This window comes from Gymnogyps californianus, chromosome 2 (genome assembly GCF_018139145.2).
Source record: "Gymnogyps californianus isolate 813 chromosome 2, ASM1813914v2, whole genome shotgun sequence".
NCBI lineage: Eukaryota > Metazoa > Chordata > Aves > Accipitriformes > Cathartidae > Gymnogyps > Gymnogyps californianus.
This window is the reverse complement of record NC_059472.1, coordinates 77184414-77206028: the sequence shown is the minus strand read 5'-3', so window position 1 is coordinate 77206028 and position 21615 is coordinate 77184414. Positions and strand designations below refer to the sequence as shown.

General features: G+C 42.7%; 1 protein-coding gene across 1 annotated transcript; it reads left to right on the top strand.

Moving 5' to 3' along the window:
• Positions 1-6859: 6859 nt before the first annotated feature.
• C2H7orf57 (chromosome 2 C7orf57 homolog) lies at positions 6860-20826 on the top strand. The gene is given in 7 exon segments (XM_050890880.1): positions 6860-6882; positions 8245-8326; positions 8328-8411; positions 14335-14435; positions 15488-15624; positions 18352-18417; positions 20651-20826. Coding segments are annotated over 7 exon segments (669 nt in total).
• The last annotated feature ends 789 nt before the right edge of the window (positions 20827-21615 follow it).

The window sequence follows — 21615 nt, the reverse complement described above, 5'->3', positions numbered from 1 at the left end:
TTTTCACCTAGTCAAGTTCGAGTCTGTTTTGCCTGTGAGGCTAACCGGTAAGAGAGCTCTCTGTCCTCCTCTCGACCCACGAGCTTATTGCAGACTTCCCTGGAGGAAGAGGTGATGAAAAAAAGGACTAAGAACTGTCTCCTACAGATACATTCATTTTTAGTTTTAATCGAAGACTGAAAACATGTGCAGTTAAAATACCACCAACTGATAACAGGAAGATAGACTGAGAAGCAGGAATGCATTATAAAAGTTTGGGTGCTGTCGTGGTTTAGGTTCAGCCGGTAACTAAGCACCACGTGGCCGCTCACTCACCCCCCCCGACCCTGGTGGGATGGGGAGGAGAATCGAAAGAAAAAGGTAAAACCTCACGGTTGAGATAAGAACAGTTTAATAGAACAACACAAGGAGAGAAGGAATAATAATAACAATAATACTAACAAAAGAGTATATAAAGCAAGTGTTGCACAATGCAATTGCTCACTACCCGGAACACTATGCTGAGCTCATTCTGGAGCCACCACAGTGCTCCACCGGCCAGCTCCCCCAGTTATATACTGAGCATGACGTCAGTATGGTATCGAATATCCCAGTTCAGCCATTCTGGCCGTGCCCCCTCCCAGCTTCTTGTGAAAATTAACCCTATCCCAGCTAAGCCCAGTACATTATCCACCCCTTATTCTATACTATCTGCGTCATGCCCAGATCCTACACTTTCCAATTATTTACCACCACTTTTCCTGCCTTTGAGATAAATATATATATATATATACAGTGATATCATTCCCTTAGTCTATGGGCCATCCTTCTAACGTGTCCGTTGAGTTCATTTAATGCATGACTTTGGGGCTCCATCTGTTGTAACAGTCTTTCAGGGCAGGAGAGATGGTGTGTGGTGTTGGATTGTTGCATGCTGCATCCAGAGCTCATGGCTGGTGTATTTGGTGTGGCCCACACCCACGGTCTGTGGGTTGAAGATGTCAGTCTTGAGGAAGTTGCTGGGCACCAGTAGCTGAAGCCAGCTCAGGTTCCATCACTGCTGCAGTTTGCTCAGTTTCATCAAAGTCCATCCTTCATTGATTTGGGTGATTCTTACTGTAATACCATTGACATGGCATATAGCAACTGTAGTAATGATGACATACAGTGGCAGAGTTATTTAGCAATTAGCATAATACACTTTAATTTACCAGCTATTTTGACCCAAAATCAAATCCCCTTGAGGCACACATCGAAATTCCCCATCCTTCTGCATCACCCACCAAGTGCACCCAGGTCCTTGAGTGAAAGCAATCCCACGGATGGATTTGTCTTTGCCTGAGGCGGACTAACCCAGACTGTTTTTCCTAACATATTCTTCATGTGCACTACAGGGACTTTATCACCTTCCACAGTACGTAGAAGTTTTGATTGGGCCGGACCAGCTCGATTGACAGATCCTCTAGTGTTGACTAACCAGGTGGCTTTTGCTAAATGTGTATCCCAGTGTTTGAAGGTCCCACCACCCATTGCTCTCAATGTAGTCTTTAACAGTCCATTGTATTGTTCAGTTTTCCTGGAGGCTGGCGCATGATAGGGGATGTGATACACCCACTCAATGCCGTGCTCTTTGGCCCAGATGTCAATGAGGTTGTTTCGGAAATGAGTCCCGTTGTCTGACTCAATTCTTTCTGGGGTGCCATGTCGCCATAAGACTTGTTTTTCAAGGCCCAGGATAGTGTTCCGGGCAATGGCATGGGGCACGGGATATGTTTCCAGCCATCCGGTGGTTGCTTCCACCACTGTAAGCACATGGCGCTTCCCTTGGCAGATTCTTGGGAGTGTGATATAGTCAATCTGCCAGGCCTCCCCATGTTTGTATTTCAGCCATCGTCCTCCATACCACAGAGGCTTTAACTGCTTGGCTTGCCTGATTGCAGCGCATGTTTCACATTCATGGATAACCTGTGCGATAGTGTCCATGGTCAAGTCCATCCCTCAATCACGAGCCCATCTATATGTTGCATCTCTTCCTTGATGGCCTGAGGTGTCATGGATCCACCAAGCTATAAATAATTCACCCTTATGTTGCCAATCCAGATCTACCTGAGCCACTTCAAACTTAGCAGCCTGATCCACCTGATGGTTCTTTTGATGTTCTTCAGTGGCCCAGCTCTTGGATACGTGGGCATCTACGTGATGTACTTTCACAACCAGATTCTCTAGCCAGGCAGCAATATCTTGCCACAGTGTGGCAGCCCAGGTGGGTTTGCCTCTGTCTTGTCAGTTGCTCTGCTTCCATTGCTGCAACCACCCCCACAGAGCATTTGCCACCATCCATGAGTCAGTGTAGAGAGAGCGAGCACTGGCCACTTTTCTCGATCAGCAATGTCTAAAGCCAGCTGGATGGCTTTCACCTCTGCAAACTGACTCGATTCACCTTCTCCTGCAGTTTCTGCAACTTGTCGTATAGGACTCCATACAGCTGCCTTCCACCTCTGCTGCTTCCCCACAATGCAACAGGACCCATCAGTGAACAGGGCATATTGCCTCTCATTTTCCAGCAGTTTGTTATGCAGTGGGGCCTCTTCAGCACACATCACCTCCTCTGGCAAAATTCTGAAATCTTTGCCTTCTGGCCATCTGTGATCACTTCCAGAATTCCTGGGCAACTGGGGTTTCCTATTCGACTTCGTTGTGTGATCAGTGCAACCCACTTACTCCATGTAGCATCAGTTGCATGATGTGTAGAAGGGACCTTCCCTTTGAACATCCAGCCCAGCACTGGCAGTCGGGGTGCTAATAGGAGCTGTGTTTCAGTACCAACCACTTCCGAGGCCGCTTGAACTCCTTCATGTGCTGCTAATATCTCCTTTTCAGTTGGAGTATAGTGGGCCTCAGATCCTCGATATCCCCGACTCCAGAACCCTAGAGGTCGGCCTCAGGTCTCCCTGGGTGCTTTCTGCCAGAGACTCCAGGTAGGGCCATTCTCCCCAGCTGCGGTGTAGAGCACATTTTTAACGTCTGGTCCTGCCCGGACTGGCCCAAGGGCTACTGCATGAACTATCTCCCGTTTAATCTGTTCAAAGGCTTGTTGCTCAGGGCCCCATTTAAAATCGTTCTTCTTCTGGGTCACTTGATAGAGAGGGCTTACAATCATACTATAATTTGGAATGTGCATTCTCCAAAAACCCTACAACGCCTAAGAAAGCTTGTGTTTCCTGTTTACTAGTTGGTGGAGACATAGCTGCTATTTTGCTGATCACATCCATTGGGATGTGACAATGCCCATCTTGCCATTATATTCCTAAAAACTGAATCTCCTGTGCGGGTCCCTTCACCTTACTTTGTTTTATGGCAAAGCCGGCTTTCAGAAGGATTTGGATTATTTTCTTCCCTTTCTCAAAAACTTCTTCTGCTGTGTTGCCCTATATGATGATGTCATCAATGTACTGCAGGTGTTCCAGAGCTTCACCCATTCCAGTGGAGTCTGGATTAGTCCATGGTAAATGGTGGGGCTGTGTTTCCACCCCTGGGGCAGGCGATTCCAGGTGTACTGGACGCCCCTCCAAGTGAAAGCAAACTGTGGCCGGCACTCTGCTGCCAAAGGGATTGAGAAAAACGCATTAGCAATATCAATTGTGGCGTACCACTTGGCTGCCTTTGACTCCAGTTCGTATTGAAGTTCTAGCATATCCAGCACGGCAGCACTCAGCGGTGGTGTGACTTCATTCAGGCCATGATAGTCCACTGCTAGTCTCCATTCTCCATTAGATTTTCGCACTGGCCATATGAGGCTGTTAAAGGGTGAGCGAGTCCTGCTGATCACCCCTTGGCTCTCTAGTTGACGAATTAGCTTATGGATGGGAATCGGGGCGTCTCGGCTGGTACGATATTGCCACTGGTGCACCGTTGTGGTAGCGATCGGCACCTGTTGTTCTTCAGCCCTCAGCAACCCCACAACAGAGGGGTCCTCAGAGGGACCGGGCAAGGTGGACAACTGTTCAATTCCCTCTGTCTCCGAGGCAGCTATACCAAAGGCCCACTGATACCCTTTTGGGTCCTTGAAATCTCCTGAGATAGTCTATGCCAAGGATGCACGGAGCCTCTGGGCCAGTCACAATGGGGTGTTTCTGCCACTAATTTCCCGTTAGACTCACTTCAGCCTCCAATACAGTTAGCTGTTGGGATCCCCCTGTCACTCCAGAAATACAGATGGGTTCTGCCCCTCTATAACTTGATGGCATTAGAGTACACTGTGCACTGGTGTCCACTAGAGCCTTACACTCCTGTGGATCTGACGTGCCAGGCCGTCGAATCCACACAGTCCAATAAACCCGGTTGTCCCTTTCCTCCACCTGGCTGGAGGCAGGGCCCCTCTAATCCTGGTCAGAGTATTTGTTGCTCACCTTCTGCAAACTTGAATCAGAAGTCCCTTCAAGAGGATCAGAAGTGAGATCAGCCCTCCTGCTCTGTCTGGGGAACTGCCCGCTGGAAACTGGAGTGTCATTTTTCCTGGGAGAATCCCCTTTTGTAATTGTTTTTCCTTGCAGCTCATGTACCTGTGCCTCTAGGGTCAAGGTAAGTTCTCCATCTGACTTCCCCATGTCCTCTCCGTGGTCACATAGGTAAAACCACAGGGTACCCTGTGGTGTGTACCTTCTATATTCTCTCTCTTGACCAGAGGAACGCTTACTCCTAATAGCTGAGATGCGGGCCTGTACAGGTGGGGAGTAGGACATATCCTATTTGAATTGCTGGAACTCCTGGGACAGTTTCTCCACAGCCAAGACACAGGCCTGTAGGGAGGAAGAGAGACTTCCTTCATATTGCTGGAGTCGGCCAGCCACTTCATCCACCATTTGTCCGTCACCTTCCTTCCAGAATATTACTGCCAATGAGTTGGCATACGACGGTGGTGCACTTCATAGAAACTTCCGCCACATGGGTTGCATGCATTGGACGTCCTCTGGATCTGCGGGTAACCGCTTGTTATCCAGATCATTATAAATCACCTCTAGCACGGCTCATTCCCTCAGGTACTGGATACCTCTCTCCATGGTGGTCCACTTGCCTGGGTGACATGTAATATCTTCCTTGAAGGGGTACCTTTCCTTCACGCCTCACAGAAGTCACCTCCAGAGGCTGAGGGCTTTTGTCTTTTTTCCAATCGCCTTGTCAATGCCTCCTTCCCTAGGCAGGGATCCCAGCTGCTTGCCTTCCCTACCCTCTAATTCCAAGCTACTGGCCCCGTTATCCCAGCATTGGAGCAGCCAGGTAACAATGTGCTCGCCTGGATGGCGGCTGAAATCCTTTTGCATATCTTGCAGCTCACTCAGGCATAGGGATCGGGTGATTATCTCTGGCTCTGCTTCTTTCTCCTGTTCTCGTGATGACCCTGATTCACCTTCATCCCTCACTAAGCAAACTGATTTTTTTGTGTATTTCTTCTTCTGTGTAGGGGTGACTGATACCGGCACAGGTTGGTTCTCTGGTTCAGCTGCAGTGCCTGCTGCCAGGGTTTGAGTGGCCGCAGTGCCTGTCGCCGGGGTTTGAGTAGCCACAGTGCTTGTCACGAGGGCTGGAATAGCTGCAGTGCCTGTCAGTCTGTTTTCCCTCCCTTCCCCCTGAGGGTGCTGCATAATATCGAGCAGTGTTTGGTAGATGCTGGCCAGGGCCCAGCACAGGGCAGTAAGTTGTGCCTCTTTGGAATAGCCACAGCATTTTCTTTTCAGATATTCTATCATTTTATCAGGGTCCTGTAGTTGTTCGGGAGTGAAGTTCCAAACCACTGGAGGTGAGAAGTTCTCTAGATACCTGCCCATATTCTCCCACATGCCACGCCACCCATGGCTATGGAGCCTTGGGGCAGATCTCTGGGTGGTATTCTTTAGAAATTGTTTTGTAACCCTAAACAAGACCTGAGACACATTCAGGAGACATAGCAATAGGAACATGCTGGTTTGAACATCCCAAGGATACTCAAAATTCTCAAAAGCTGTTATAATTAGCCTGAAGGAGACAGGGGAGGTGAAAGAGCCAGAGAAATTATCCCCACCTCTCTTCCCCATAGATTGGGTGCAATTACGAATAAATTCCGAGAGAAGGCGCCCAAGGTATGGGCATGCAACAATGCCGCATACAAACACCAGCTTAACCTCATGACCAGTGATGTAATCATATCGTAAATTGACATTACCCAGTACAGCAAAATGACAGTCCTGATCCCTCTCCCAGAGGTGATAAACATCACCACAGGGAATACAGAGTGCACGTAAGAATTTACATAACACCACCATGTGAACAAATAAACCAACATTGTGACCAGCGACTATTTAACTAACATTAAAAAAAAAATGTATATAACAAATTTTGTTTTAACACGCTCTGGTCAGCTCTGTCATTATCTCAACCCATTGAGCCCCACGTTAGGTGCCAAAAAGGACCATCATGGTTTAGGCCCAGCCGGCAACTAAGCACCACGTGGCCGCTCACTCACTGCCCCCCACCCCGTGGGATGAGGAGGAGAATTGAAAGAAAAAGGTAAAACTTCACGGGTTGAGATAAGAACAGTTTGATAGAACAACACAAGGAGAGAAGGAATAATAATAATACTACTAACAAAAGAGTATATAAAGCAAGTGTTGCACAATGCAATTGCTCACCACCCGGAACACTATGCTGAGCTCATTCTGGAGCCACCACAGTGCTCCACCCGGCCACCTCCCCCAGTTATATACTGAGCATGACAGTCAGTATGGTATTGAATATCCCCTTGGCTAGTTTGGGTCAGCCATTCTGGCCGTGCCCCCTCCCAGCTTCTTGTGAAAATTAACCCTGTCCCAGGCAAGCCCAGGACAGGTGCCCAGAACTGCGTAAGATGGCCTCGCCACTCAAGATACGGTAACTTAAAGTTCAGTATGGCCTGCCGAACTCAAGACACCTTTCCTAGAGGGAAACTCTGGCTGAAGCTGCCTCTGAATGGCCATTGAGGGGCCCTGCAGCTCCCGCTAGGCACGCTGTGTTCCCAGGGCAGCGACACTCCCCCATGGCATGCAGGGGGATGCGCGTGTGTCATGTCTTAAACCTGGCTCTCATCCAACACAGCACCCACGCTGGCAGAGCCATTTCTTTGTACAGTCTAGGTCTGGCGTTTCATCTGTGATTGGACAGGCTTCCTTTTGTCCTTTTGGGGATAAGGTAGCATGCTTTTGCCAACTCTGTGAGTCATTTGTTCCGGGAAAAAAGCAAAACACGAGGTGTTGTGGCAGGTGCACCCGCCCCCATAAAGGCCGAAACTTCTTGAGCGCTGGAAGGAAACAGTTACACTAGAAGCCGCGGTTTGGGGTTTGAGTGGGCCAGCCGCGTGTGACTGGAGTCACATACACAGAGTGCCCCAAGTCGTGTACCCCAGCTACCCACGCCTGCCAAAAACACCTCAACCAGTGAAACCCCTCGGTTAAGAGAAGTTTCCAGACCACTGACCATGTATGACCATGAGCCCCAATCTGACCTAGGGTATAAATGGAGCCCTGCCGGAGGGCAAATTGAGCCAGTCCTCCTCGGAACACTGGGTCTGCAGTTGGGGACTCTCCCCGTGGGTCGGGACACCGCCCACGGAAACTCCTGCAGGTTGAGAGCCCTCATCTTATCCGTGAGTGATTGCGCATTTTGAGTCATCATTCTAAGAGTTCAGGAGCCTGCAGTGCAGGGGAGGTTGTCTGTCTCTACCCTCTAGCAGCATTTCTGTAGCAGCCGGCTTGTCACTGGCCCTTTCCTTGGCATAAATGCAGGCAAATGCAGGCTGGGTAAAGAGGGAGGGAGGGAGGGAGGGCTGACTGTAAATGCATGCTGGTAAGCCTAGGGAAACTCCAAAGAAACACCCCGGTGGCTAGGCCCTGCACTGCACCCCTGAAGCCTGATCTGCCAAGAGACAGCACACACCGCTCTGCAAGATGGAAACTGCTCCTCGCTATTCTAGGAAGCTCTGGAAAGGCTTGGAGCATACACTTCATCAGGAATAAATAAGCCCCTTTTGTTCTACTAGAAAACTTATGCACCCCTCAGAGGATCTTGTGCTCCTTTTCCTAAAGCAGACCACTGGTGAGGAGCTGCCCAGGTTTCCAAAGGAAACCTCATCTTGTCAGGAACACAAGTCAAATCCACTGCCAACAGAGGGAACATTGGTGTCTTTCAGAATGCTTTTGTACTAAAGTGCAAGATATGTATCCCTGGCACAAACAAGCGTTACATCTTTGCCTGCAGGAACTCTCTTTCCTCTCTACCAGAACAGATGATTCACAGAGAGTTTAAGGCTAGTGACCGTCGTGGTAATAGTCACGAGCCGAGAAGAGAGAAGGCCTTTTGATTTGGCTGTGCAAAAGTTTTGGCACCGGGATGCTGAGGACAAGGAAAATGCAGAGAAAAAGAAGGTAGGATGGAGAGGCACTCTGGGATGACGCTTTGTTTGTAGCACTTGGGAAGATGCTTGTAGCTGGGCCTGTGGGTTCTTACTGAAGGGAAGCTGTAGTCCACCCGAGCTTCTGTGGTTTTGGTATTGCAGTTAGCAAGTGAGATCTCTCTTTTCTTTAAGTGCTGCAGGCATAGCATAGGAACCAGAAATGCAGTTTCCAATCACGTGATGTGATGCGTATATTTAAGTGTGGATGAAAGCCAGTAGTTGCTTTCTATCTTCCTAGGCTTTGCTTCCCATGCAATTCACTGCTCTTGGCAAACAGAATTCTTGTTTTGTGATCTTGGGGGAGGAAAAAAGAAGGAGCAGGGGGAAGGAACAGAAGCCTGCTCCGAAAAAGGGTTTGTTTTAGTTTAAAATGCAAGAGAGTCCCTAAAGAGACTGATGGAGAGGCACTCTGTGATGATGCTTTGTAGCGCTTCTGAAGACACTTCTAGCTGGGCCTCTGGGTTCTTATAGAAGGGAAGCTGTAGTCCACCTAGGTTTCTGTATTCCAGAAGCAATTTTTATATTGCAGTTAGCGAGGGAGAAGAAAGCCGTGTTTCTCTTAAGTGCTGCAGGCGTAGCATAAGAACCAGAAATGCAGTTTCCAATCACATTATGTGGTGCGTATACTTAAGCGTGAATGAAAGCCAGTAGTTAGTTTCTATTGTCTTATGCTTTATTTCCCCTGCAATTCACTCTTGGTGAAGAGAATTCTTGTTTAGTGATCTTGGGGGAGGAAGAAAGAAGAAGGAGGAAGGAACAGAAGACTTCCGAAAAAGGGGTTTGTTTTAGTTTAAAATGCAAGAGTCCCCAAAGATACTGCCCTAGCTGTTTTTGAACGCAAGCTGTATCCAAGACAAAATAAGTATAGCACAAGCTATGCCCAGAACAAACCCTTCTGTGATGACTTTGGCATTTTGTCCTGGAAACCTCTCTCCCATCCTCCCTCTCTCATCCTCCCCACCCCTGCCCATTTTAGATGCTGAAGCCCTATGTTTTTTTAATACTCACCGTAATCTTGGTTGCCTCATTTACCATTGGTCTTTGGAGCACGCATGGAAAGGCATTTGATGTTCTTGAACACCAATACCTCCTTTCTTGAACAGAGGGGCCGATGTTGGCCATTTTAGGAAAAGAAGTCCTTTGCCTTTGCTGAGATGAGTAACTAGTGCAAATTCAGAATGATGGCTTGTGTAAATGGGAACACCTCATTTCTGAATACGCTTGGGATTGTTTACTTAATCTGTGGAAACAAGCAAAAAAGCAACGTATGCTTAAAGTATAATTTGCCTGATGCTTGTAGGTGAAGCTTTTTTTCAATCAGAGATTTAAGGCACTGAAAATAGAAACTTAGCCTGTCACGGAGCCTCTTAAAGGATCGAACTAGAACGGAGAGGAAGTGCTGTCCCTCGCTCCCTTACTTATGAACCAATTATCTTCAGTGCTCTAAGAGTCAAACTTAATTTTGATAACAGTAAGTGTAATTCAAGTCCATGTGGTGACTGGTAAAGTGAGACTGAGGTTCATTTCTGTTTGGGTGGAGTTCGATCAAGACCCAGTTTCATTCACTCATGTGAATAAAAGTTCCCATGTGTTTTATTTATCACCAAATACAAAGTGAATATATGTTATATATTCAGCTCAGATTCCAAATCTGCTGAGGCCCTGATATATAATTTACAGTGCTCTTCTGGAAGCTGAAGTTGAGTTTTGTCTAAGGTACTAAATCTTCCAAATCTTTTTCTTTAAAATTAGGTGCCTGAGAAGGCAGATTCTGTGTCTCTAGCTTTAGGTCTACCTCCACACCACCATCTTGGAAATGGTTGTCCTTCACAGTACTTTTCTTGTACCCTGAAAAGCATCTCATCTTGAAACATCACATGGTGCTTCTTTCATAGCTATTTCTTGTATCTCCTCTTATAGGAGGTTTCTATCCTGTGCTTTAAGAGTACCTTCCTGAAGAGTCTTCAAGTGAGACAATGGAACTAGCCCTACCAGTCTTGATTTTAGTTTTCTCAACGTACATCTTCTATGTTGAAATGTAAGAAGAGATGTATTCCAAAACACCACAGGCAAATTTCTAAGGAATATTCAATTTATTTGTTTGACTACGTGATGATACTGCAGCAGCAAACTACCTCAAGTATTGAGACTGAACATATTGAAAACATTTTTCAGTCCAGTCTGACTAAGCAGTTCAGAAGAGAGATGTGTGATGCAATCGTGGAGATAAATCCCAAAGGGCGTCCTTAGGGACAAGTGCAAAAACATTTTAACCTCTAAAGGTATCTCTTCGACTCAGTTTGGAAAACATTGTTCCCAAGTGGGCCCTTGCTCTGGAGCTTTAAGCCTTTATGCCAGTTTGTTCTGAAGTATTAGAATCTCCACCGTTCCTCATATTATGGTTGTCACTGCGTAGAGGAGGACCGGAGATCAGGGGGACCATTACATGGTTCTCCATGCCTTGGGATGGATCGTGTAGTTCCTCCCTAAAGCCTTAATCATGGGGATAATTCTCGTTCTTCTGGGAATTTTGCAAAGCAGCAAAGACATGTTGGTGCATGAAGGATTTAGCCTTTGTGCTCATGGCAAAGTGATGGACTACTAGTCCAGGTGGAAGCATCCTTTCGCCTATGCGTCATGGACCAGCCGGGTTGGGTTGAAAATGCTATGACTTTAAGAAAGAGGCAGGCCTGTGTATGGGTGGGAGATCAGCTGGAGCTGGTATCAGGGTTAGCATCAGCATTAGGCAATCTTCCTGCAGCACCAGGAAGATTACTACTTCGTGTCTGAAGTCATGTCTTTCAGGCACTTGCCTGAAATGTATGTGTATATATGCATACATACATATGTATGTATGTGCTGTAGCAAAAGGATTACTCATCTGAGGTCAGGATTTTACCTCAGAGAGAGATTTGAAATGTAATCTAGAATTTTTGCCTTGATCGCAGGGGAGCGAGGATTTCATCCACAGGCTTTTAGCTTTCCATGCTGGCAGCAGGTATCTGTTATTCTTCATATACCAGCCAGGCACAACACATATCACATTTCATGTTTCTTGAATCTGAGACTAATAAATTTGTATGTATAATAAATGTAGGTAGTAATTTTTAGAGTATGTCATTGCCATCTCTTCACAAAGGGAGAAAACACTTTCAACTGAGAACATGTAAAAAATGTCTTACATAGTTTGCTTTATCTGGGAAAGTTGACGGCTGTTAAATAGAGGCTTGTCAAAGTGAAAATGCCTCCTCAGCTATAACCATTGGGGTGTAGTGGCACAAGGGTCTGCTTTTCATGCTGAATTTGCCCAGCAAAGTAACAATAGCACCGGACAGGACAGCAGGTGCCCTCCAAAACCAAATTCTGATCTGTTCCCTTGCTCCTTTTGTCACTCATTAGCTGATTTGAACATTAGGGAATGTTTTGATACCTGCAAGTTATGCTAGCCTGTCTCATTTAATACCAAGAAAAGAAAGACAACATTTAAAACAATGTGCGAGGCTTGCTAGCAGCCTTCAAGTCTTTTCTCATTGCCTTTCCTTTCCCCTTTTTTTCCTCGACTTTAGTTTTGACAGTTGGGCCTTTGTCTATCTCTAGACAAAATCTCTCTAGGCTTCCCCGCTCCCCTGCCCTTTAATTAACTCTTTAATTACTAGACTTCCTTTTCTAGTGCTTCTCTTCAGGCCAAGAGGAGAGTCTCATCTCTTTCCATCTGCTATTTGTATATCCTCCCTATCAAATCAAGTTGTTTTTCTGTATTGCCCTGTGTGCCATCATGCCTTCAGTATGTTACAAACGTTACCCGAGTTTGATGGTTTCTACTTGTCTAATTAAATTGTTTTTGTCAGTTGTAACTGTAGGTAACTGTGTCCTGGATCTGAAACTTCCACGGTATGTCAGATCTGAAATGGTACAGTTTAATGATAGACAGAAGACACTACTATCATTTTTTGCACAATAGGATAGCATTTTTGAAATGTAAAGCACAAATAGGCTGCTTCAGCAGAGAACAGTGTTAACGGATTTGAAAAGCACTTCTAAGGACCTAACGTGTTTTTTAACCTCCACGTTGGACAACAGACTGCCCTCTTCATCTGACAGCACTGCCTCCGACATCACTGCATGCTCTTGCTAGTATCATCTCTTCTTCTTTGACAAGTGTCCCAGTTTTTCATCTCTCTAAGCTTCAACATAACATCAGTCAGGCTGAAATCTAGTAGCCCATCCACTTATTCTTTACCAGATTCTGGAACTTTTCTTCTGGTGAAACTCTGACTCCACTGAAGTCTGTAGGGATTTCAGCACTGACTTAACATGTCGGTTTGCATTGACGTCCTGTTTCAGAATCAGTAGAACTGTCTGTCATAGGCTTCACTTTCTCCCAGAAAATAAGAAAACTTACACTCTCTGAACATTCAGGTCTGCTTCTTTTAGTGGCTTGTTAATTAGTTCACTGATTAGATGTATTCAAATGCCATTATACCTTTCTTTGCCCTTTCCATGCTAAATGTGCACGGGCTCCTTGAGAAATCCATGGTGTGTTTACATCTATTTTGGAATCTTCTGCTCATGGATGTTTTCATGGCAGTTGTCTTGTGTCTGCAATCCAAGTGCAACTGCTGCTGATGCATCTAATCTTTGCATTCTGTTCATAATTTTTTGCTCTGTTAACTGTATTGCAGTAGGTATGTCCACATAGGTAGAAAGTATCTTTATCCTTAATGCACTTTTAAATTTACAGAGCAATACATTTCACTTCTAGTTACCCTGTCCTGATTTTTTTTAAATAACCTGCAAGTAACATCTCTTATCCTATGGAGCGCTCTCCTGCGTTGCATGTTTAAAAGAGAAAGTGGTCAAATAATATGTAGGTTCTAATTAAAAGGATATATTAGTATAACACAAAAACTTTGTTAATAAGCTTTGAAAACTTTGTGCTATCTTCAGGACTTTTTTTTCTCCCCTCTTTTCTTCATGCAATGAAGGAAGCTGTAAATAGGCTTTAAAGACATTTTTTCTTTAACCTCAGAATTTCTTAGCAGCTATTAGTGAAAAATATCTGGGAGTTGTTGGGGATGTTTAATTTAATGCTTTTATTTGAGAGGGAACTAAGTTGACCCTTCAGCAGCTGTTGATTTTGATCGAAGTTATAATAAACAGCTTTGATATGTGTTGCTAATGTTTCTCCGTTACTTTTCAGTTTTCCAACTTTCAGTCCTAGAGTTTGTGATGTCATTTCACTGGCTTTCTAGGTGTCATCTTATCTTTCTGTCTTTCAGTCAACACTGAGTTTCCTTACCTGTCATTAGCAAGTGAAAGATGATAAAAGTAAAATACACTTTTCTGTTGTAGGCTTCCCCCAATATATCTGTATTTGTTCGAATTTCAAACCTCTAATTAATGTACCACAACTGTTTTCTTATTATATGGGATGTTTTATGCTTTTTATTAAAAAAAAAAAAAAAAGTAGTAATTAAACTGGAAATGAATTTCTGGTCCCACTGACTTTAGTAAGACTGGAATGTTTTCATACACTGCATACAGAGAAATGAGCCAAGATGAGAGGTTGCAATGGGTAAGTTTGAATTTGACGCTTAACTTTAGGTAGAAGTGTAGTGTGAGGGAAAAGCTTGTGGAGAGCACATTTTGCATTACTGACATACTGAACAAACAGCTGATCTCATCTAGAATAACTAAGGTGCTGCTTTATCTTTTGCTATTAGTTTATACTCCTCTACTCTTACTTAGAGAAATAATATAGATAAGATAGTGAAATTTGAAGACATTTAGGGCCTTTAATATAACCTTCACTTTGGAAGGTTATATTATCATATAATCTTCTTGGTTATTTTTATCATAGTTCCTTTTATTAAGTTAAGATTTCTCTAACACAGGTAAAGCTCCCAGCTATAAACCCTCAATACCCAAGCAGAATGCCAAATGTTTCTACAAACAAGGAATTTAGTGGGAAAAATAAGCTTTCCTTCCCACCTATGTAAGTAGTACGCTTATGAAATTCATTAAACTGCTAAGCCTGCAACTATTCGTGCATGCAAGTAATATTACTCCTTGTGAAACTGCAGAGATTAGTGGATATGTGTATGGGCTTTGTGGATCCTTACTGCTACTAAACTTGCTATCATGTGTGATACTAAAATAGTTTTACAAACAACTAAAATAATAGCACTTTAACTCGTATAGGAAAGCTATTCAATATAACTTTTCTTTAAGAAAACTAAGCATACAGTTGCCTGTCTTCATGCAGCACACTTTTACTCTATTCTAAATTGTCTGGGTTTTTTCTCAATACCAGTGAACAGATGCAAATGATAATGTACATTGTTAGTTCTGTAAGCATTGGTTACAGAGACATAAGTAGGACTACCATTTTAAGAAAACACATAAACTGTAGCCTATATAAGGTCAGGTACAGCAAAAATACTGTAATGAACACCTGGAAGATAATAGTCTTAAACAAATTATTACATCACCTGTGATGTGATGTAATCACATCATCAGCTGTGTGCACAACTGAATTGTTTCTGTGTACTTTGTCTTAAAAATTTATTACAGTCATCAGTAATCCCAGTATGTTTTAGAAATATGTTAATGATGCAAAATAAGTGATTAAACTGTCTAATGAATTTAAGAGCAAATCTGTGACAAAATTTCACCTTTGTGCAGCACAGAATGAGTATTGTTAGCCTTTTTTACTTACACATTCTTTGTGTGATTTCACTTTTTCGCTTTTTCGTCTCTAAGACCTGAACTGTGTAAGTATTATACATGTAAAATTCCAATAAAATGGATGGCTCTTCTCATGTAAAATTACACATCACTGAATCAGGCATAGTGGTGTGCTTTGGTTTTTTTTGGTTTGTTTTTGTTTTTTTCTTAGATGATTACATGTAGAATATATGTTTAATTTGTAAAAATAAATTATGTTATAAACCTATTGCCCTTTCTGTGCAAAATAAAATTTTCCCAGCTAACCCCCATTTTTGTTTACTTATGCTATTGTTGTCCTTAATATATTTGGATTTACAGGCCTGCCCAGAGAAAAAGTGAAGCATTAAACTTTAGCAAATTAATTAGCAATGGTTATGGGGCTGACTGGTTTCAGCAGTGTACTGGATGGGAGAAAAAGATTCAAGAAACGTCAGAAAATAGTGAGCAGTCCAAAGGTAAAATTACTGAAAGCTGTTTCTTTTAAAGTGAGCTGGGATCTCAAGGTAACAGCAGAGGGTAGCCTGAATAATTTGTGTGGCTCTCTTTGAATATGGTGAGATTTACTGAATTACTATACTTAGCTTACAGTACCCTATGACCAGCTAAAGAAAAGAGTCCTCCTGTTTGTAGTTAGCGAAGGCAGGGGCTTTCATGGATTTTTTCATCATCTTTACAATTGCAGAAATATGCTCTGTTGCGATCCAAGGGCTTCTGTGTGACACATTGTCCTGGTTTCGGCTAGGACAGAGTTAATTTTCTTTCTAGTAGCTGGTATAGTGCTGTGTTTTGGATTTAGTAGGAAAAGAATGTTGATAACACAATGATGGTTTTAGTTGTTGCTAAGTAGTGTTTATACTAAGTCAAGGATTTTTCAGTTTCTCATGCCCAGCCAGCAAGAAGGCTGGAGGGGCACAAGAAGCTGGGAGGGGACACCGCCAGGACAGCTGACCCAAACTGGCCAAAGAGCTAGTCCATACCATATGACATCATGCCCAGTATATAAACTGGGGGAGCTGGCTGGGAGGGGGGATCGCGGCTCGGGAACTAACTGGGCATCGGTCAACGAGTGGTGAGCAATTGCATTGTGCACCACTTGCTTTGTATAGTTTAATTCTTTTAGTATTACTATTGTCATATTATGATTATCATTATCATTGTTTTTCATTCCTTTCTGTCCTATTAAACTGTCTTTATCTCAACTCATGAGTTTTTTTTTTCCTGATTCTCTCCCCCATCCCAGGGGTGGGGGGGCAGTGAGCGAGCGGCTGCGTGGTGCTTAGCTGCCGGCTGGGGTTAAACCACGACACACATTTTTGTAAAATGCTGCAGAGACACAGCCATCCTCCTGCCTAAGTTTAAGCAGACCATAAAATATTCGTTGCCTATTTGTTGTGAATAGTCTTTGGCCCCTAGTATTCTTCTGAGAACTTCTGTGACAAATGTCATCAATACTTGTGTTTAACAAAGAGATCACTGTTCATAAAAATTTGTCAAAATATATGCTCATCGTTGAAGACAGTGGCGTTGCAACAGTGTTATTAGAGAGAAAAAAAATTTATCCAATGTTTACCTACGATTTCAGACCGTACTTTGTCATGCACAATGGTAATAGCTATGAAAGACATCACTTGAAAACACTTAGATATGAAGGTAAAAGGGCGGAAGGTTAAAGGTCTTACTTCTGTGAAAGACCTTTTGCTTAGGCTTTTTACAGTGGCTTGGTAACCATGGTGGGTATATCAGTTTTCTATAGCAACCTTTTAAAATGCTATTGAACATAGACATTGCAAGCTCCAGAATTTTTTTTTTTATTTGTATCAGCAAATGCTTGTGTATACACTGGGGATTGCCATGAATCCCTTGACCTTGATATATCAATGTGTGAAAGTCTTAAAGGCCAGTTAATTTGGTTTGTGACACTTCAGCGCTTCCTGAATTAATCTTTGTGTCTTCCATTAATATATCTACAGTAATATTTTGTGTGTGTGTGTGTGTGTGCAGAACCTCTTCCTCCAGGTGCATATCAGAAGAAAACAGGCAAACAGAAGACTAGAAGTTGTGTGTTATTGTTCAGAAGAAAAACTGCTATAAAACTAAGGGATGAAGCCAGATCTCAGTCTGGACCTGAAAGAGGGTGCATAACCTGAGAAGCCACTCTTCAAAGTCAACTTAAGTATCCAAACTCTGATCACGCAGAGGATGCTGCCTTGGGAGCCGCAATGACCTAACAGTTCAACTGTGGAGCCTAAAAGTGCTCTTCCTTAGCATGAAAGAAAACCTTGAATATTCTTCTTTTGTCTTCAGATTGTATTTAACTTTCTTGTGCACTGACATTTTTTTCCATTACTGTGAGTAAAATGACAGGATTTGGGACTTTTGAAACCTCAAATTCATTCATTTAGTGATAGTGGATTTCTGTAATGTGAAGTGGGCCTCTAATGGGACATTTGGGATAGAAAGAAAGCTGAAGATTTTTCAGAGTAATCATGATATTGGTTTGATTACACCACTTATGCATAGAGAACAAAATGATGGTAAAAAGCTGCTGAAAAGTCAGTATGCTGCATAGTTTGATATAGAGATGTATTTTATTTTTGAGATGCTTTTCTTTCACAAATTCTTAGATAACATAACACCTGCTTTGCTTGTATTGCCCTCCGTCAATCATAGCTATTCTGATTGAGATTGATTCTGTATCTCAATGTAAAAGGAGATTTTTTTAATGCTCTTAACAGTATGGTTTCATCCACACATGTACCTTGATTCAGTTTTGACCTTGTCCTTTTCATTCTTTCAGGTATGCACTGAAGGCAGTGCTTGTATTTTCTTCCCACTTGGGTACTTTTGTCTGCTCATCCAAAGCAACTGACAGCATGAGCACCTTGCAGCTCCCTTTTGAGATGGAGCTTTCTCTGTTCTCTCTTGCACAGAATAAGTCCAAGACATATCAGACAGGAGATAATAACCCATTCCATATGTAAATCTATAACCCATTTGTGTTGGGTTATAGATTTGCATCATACTGCAAACTTTGTAGGTAGCTTGTCTATCTTGTTAGTTAAAAATTAAAAGTACTGGAATTTATATGCATGTTGACGTGAGAGAGAAACTGAAAATTTCAGTTGACCTTTTTATTCTTATGGTGGAAGTTATCCTAAGAACTTTAATCTTTTTTATTGCAGATTCAGAGCCATCACAGCCTGAATCAGCACTTGCAAGCAATGAGTCAAAGCCACTGTTTCAGGGATGTAATAAGTAACTTAAAAGACTATTGGGGAAAGTAAAGCCTTATATGGCTTATATAGCGCACTATTTACATGTTTGTTAGATTACTTTTTATAGTTGAACTCATCCCTGACTCAGAAATTCATTTGGTTTATAATATGGATGAACTTCATTGTGCTTGATTACAGCAAATTTTAAAGAACAGGCAACAGCTGTCAGTGCGTATTCCTAGACTTTTTCTTAATATAATAAACAAAATAAAGTAAACCTGAAGTTCTCTCCTACACCAGGCTAGTGCTCCTTTGCTGTTGTCAAATCGGGTTACCATATAGCTGCTGATTTGACTAGACACAGGCACAATATCGATGTGTCCAAACCAGCAAGTTTCTTTCTTTAACTACAGTTATACTCATGACCTCTGCCCTAAAGAAAGGCGAAGGGGAACTGTATGGTATGGGTTGAAATGTAAATAGAAAGAATTGAACTGGTATGGATACTTGCAGTGAAAAGTCAAACCTTCACTGGGAAGATGGCTTCTTAGTCCCAAAAGCACATCTATTTAGACCAGATATTCAGTTTTCTAGGACAATTCTATTGCTATGCCTGCTGCACAAGAACTAGTTGATCAGTCATAGTGTTCAGCCACATAATTAAATTAAGACCTGGTGACATTTCCTGTTATAGTCTTGTTATATAGAAGATGAATCATTAGGTAACAGTGGTGTGGACTAAGCTATACATGATGTCTGCACTTTCAGCTGTTAAATAAAAATTTTATTTATCCTGAAGTTTTGACTGCAACAAAAATATTATATGCTAGATCTCCATGTTTATTCACACCAGCAAAACAGTTTGTACTTTGAAATAGCAATGTATATAAATTATTTTAATATTTTGAGAAAGTTAGATACACTGGTATTTTAACACTTGCTCTTTTATCTACTTGAATTAGGGTATATCCCTGAAATCTTATGAATGACTAAATATTTATTATAAAGCCCATTAGAAAGTGGATGCAATTTCAATATGGTATTTTTTGCTAATACTACAAAAAGTGAAGTTTTTCATAAGTAAACCAGTAATTTTTAGTTTCCTTTTCAGAGTGCACTTGGTACATTGTACACCTTTGGATCCAAGAGCTGAAGATTTTAAAATGTGTTATTGAATATACATTTCTTCGAATAGAATATTTTGAGGATTTGGCTTAACAGTGCCTTTCTTTAGAACTTTGATATGAAAATTGATTGGAAATAGGTAAACCTATTGCTAATCTGAACCCTCAAAATTTTCAGTGAAAGTCCGTGGAAGTTTTGCTGTTGATGTTGCTAGACCCAGCATCTGAGTCCATCCTTGCTGTTCATTCTAACCAACAATTCAACTAAGTTGTATTTACAAAAATAAAAGACTAAAAGATACGAGAATACCTAAATGTAGTTATTGAATGTACAGTTATTGGTTAGCCAGCACAATTTTCCAAATATAAAAAAGCTTACATCAAGCTGTATCGGGGCGGGGGGGGGGAATTACTACCTTATATCTGTTTTCACTTACAGTTTGTATTGTGGATTATGTTCAGATACATTAAGACCATTAATTTTGCTGTGAAAGCAGAGCTTTTGGTGAAATCTACTTTTCTAGGCTAGAGTACCAGGGGATGCCAGAGCTGCAGCTCATAGTGTTTGTTGTGGAAGGTGGCAAACCTGAGCTACATGAGTATGTGGACCACATCCAAACGAGACGTAAACAGCACGTGGCAATAATGGGATAAGATTGTGAGGCTATAATAGCACAGGAATATATATGTTATAGAAGCTGTTAATCTGTTTTGGAGGGCTTTAAGGACTTTGTTTAGCTGCTTAAAAGTAGTCATTCATGATAAAGCAGAAACTCATAGCTTGCTTACTGCTTTTGTTTAACGTTGACCTATTCCCTGATTGGAGGAATAAGAAGATTCGGAAAGCCCCCAAGCCAGTTTGAGCCAGGAGAAGGAAACATAGTGACAACTAGCCTAAAAAAAAACAGGAAAGAGAAAGAACCCGCCTAGAGATGAGAAAAAGGACCCAATGAGAGAGAAGACGACCCAGACCCGAATATTAGTATTGGACCAGACAATGGTGTGAGGGGCGGGAATTTAGAGTGTAGAGGTATAATTGCCCAGGGACTTCAGTGTTTGGGGTCCCTCTCTGGAGGCAGCCCGCTCCAGCTGTCTGAATTTGTGGACCATAGATGCAATAAGTTACGCTTTTTATTTTGAAGGCCTTGATGAGAGATGCTGCTTCGGGGAACGGGGAGTCGAGCAGCAGCGCCGGAGGGTGAGTGCGTGTGTGCGAGCAGTCGAAAGGGGTACCCGTCGGCTCGCTGGAGTCGCCCGCTGCGAAGGGACTCCGGCCCTCAGAGTTAAAGTTCCCGGTGGTGCGTGTGCGACTCCCTGATCCGTGTGTGCATGCTCGGGCAGCTGGCTTCTCCCTTAACATACTAAAAACTGACCAGTAGAAAAACTGTCACCCGTCATCGTAGAGAAGCACTAAAGAATAAGCTTGTGTGAAGAAATTGTGTATGTATAACAGGCAAATTGTTGATACCCTTAGGATTTCAATTATAAAATTTTACACCTAATGCAGTAATCACCAATAGCTGCATGATGTTCTCCAAAAAAATAAGTACCATTTTACGAATTTTTCCAAATTATTCAGTCATATGAACATGCCTTATCCGGGAATTCAGCTATGTTTATTTGATGGAGTCTTGGGATAAGGTTATAATTTCTATTTTTAGTTTCTGTAAAAAAGTGTAATAGAGGGTTTGTTGTGCCCACCAATGGTGCATTGCAACAGTAAAATAAGTTCTGTGTATGATAGCCTTTGTAGCATACTGTAAGGGTATAACTATCAGCAACAGTACTACTTTTCAGTCACACTTTGATCTTCTGACTCCTGTTATCATAAGAAAAACTTCTTTTGCAAATACTATTTGCAGTTACATGCTTTACTGGTGCGGTGGGTTGACCCTGGCTGGAAGCCAGGTGCCCACCAAAGCCGCTCTACCACTCCCCCTCCCTAACTGGACAAATATAACGGGGAGACAAAATATAACGAAAAGCTTGTGGGTCAAGATAAGGACAGTTTAATAAAACAAAAGCAAAGGTTGTGTGTGAAAGCAAAGGAAAAGAAAAGATTCATTCTTTACTTCCCATCAGCAGGCAATGTCCAACCACTTCCCGG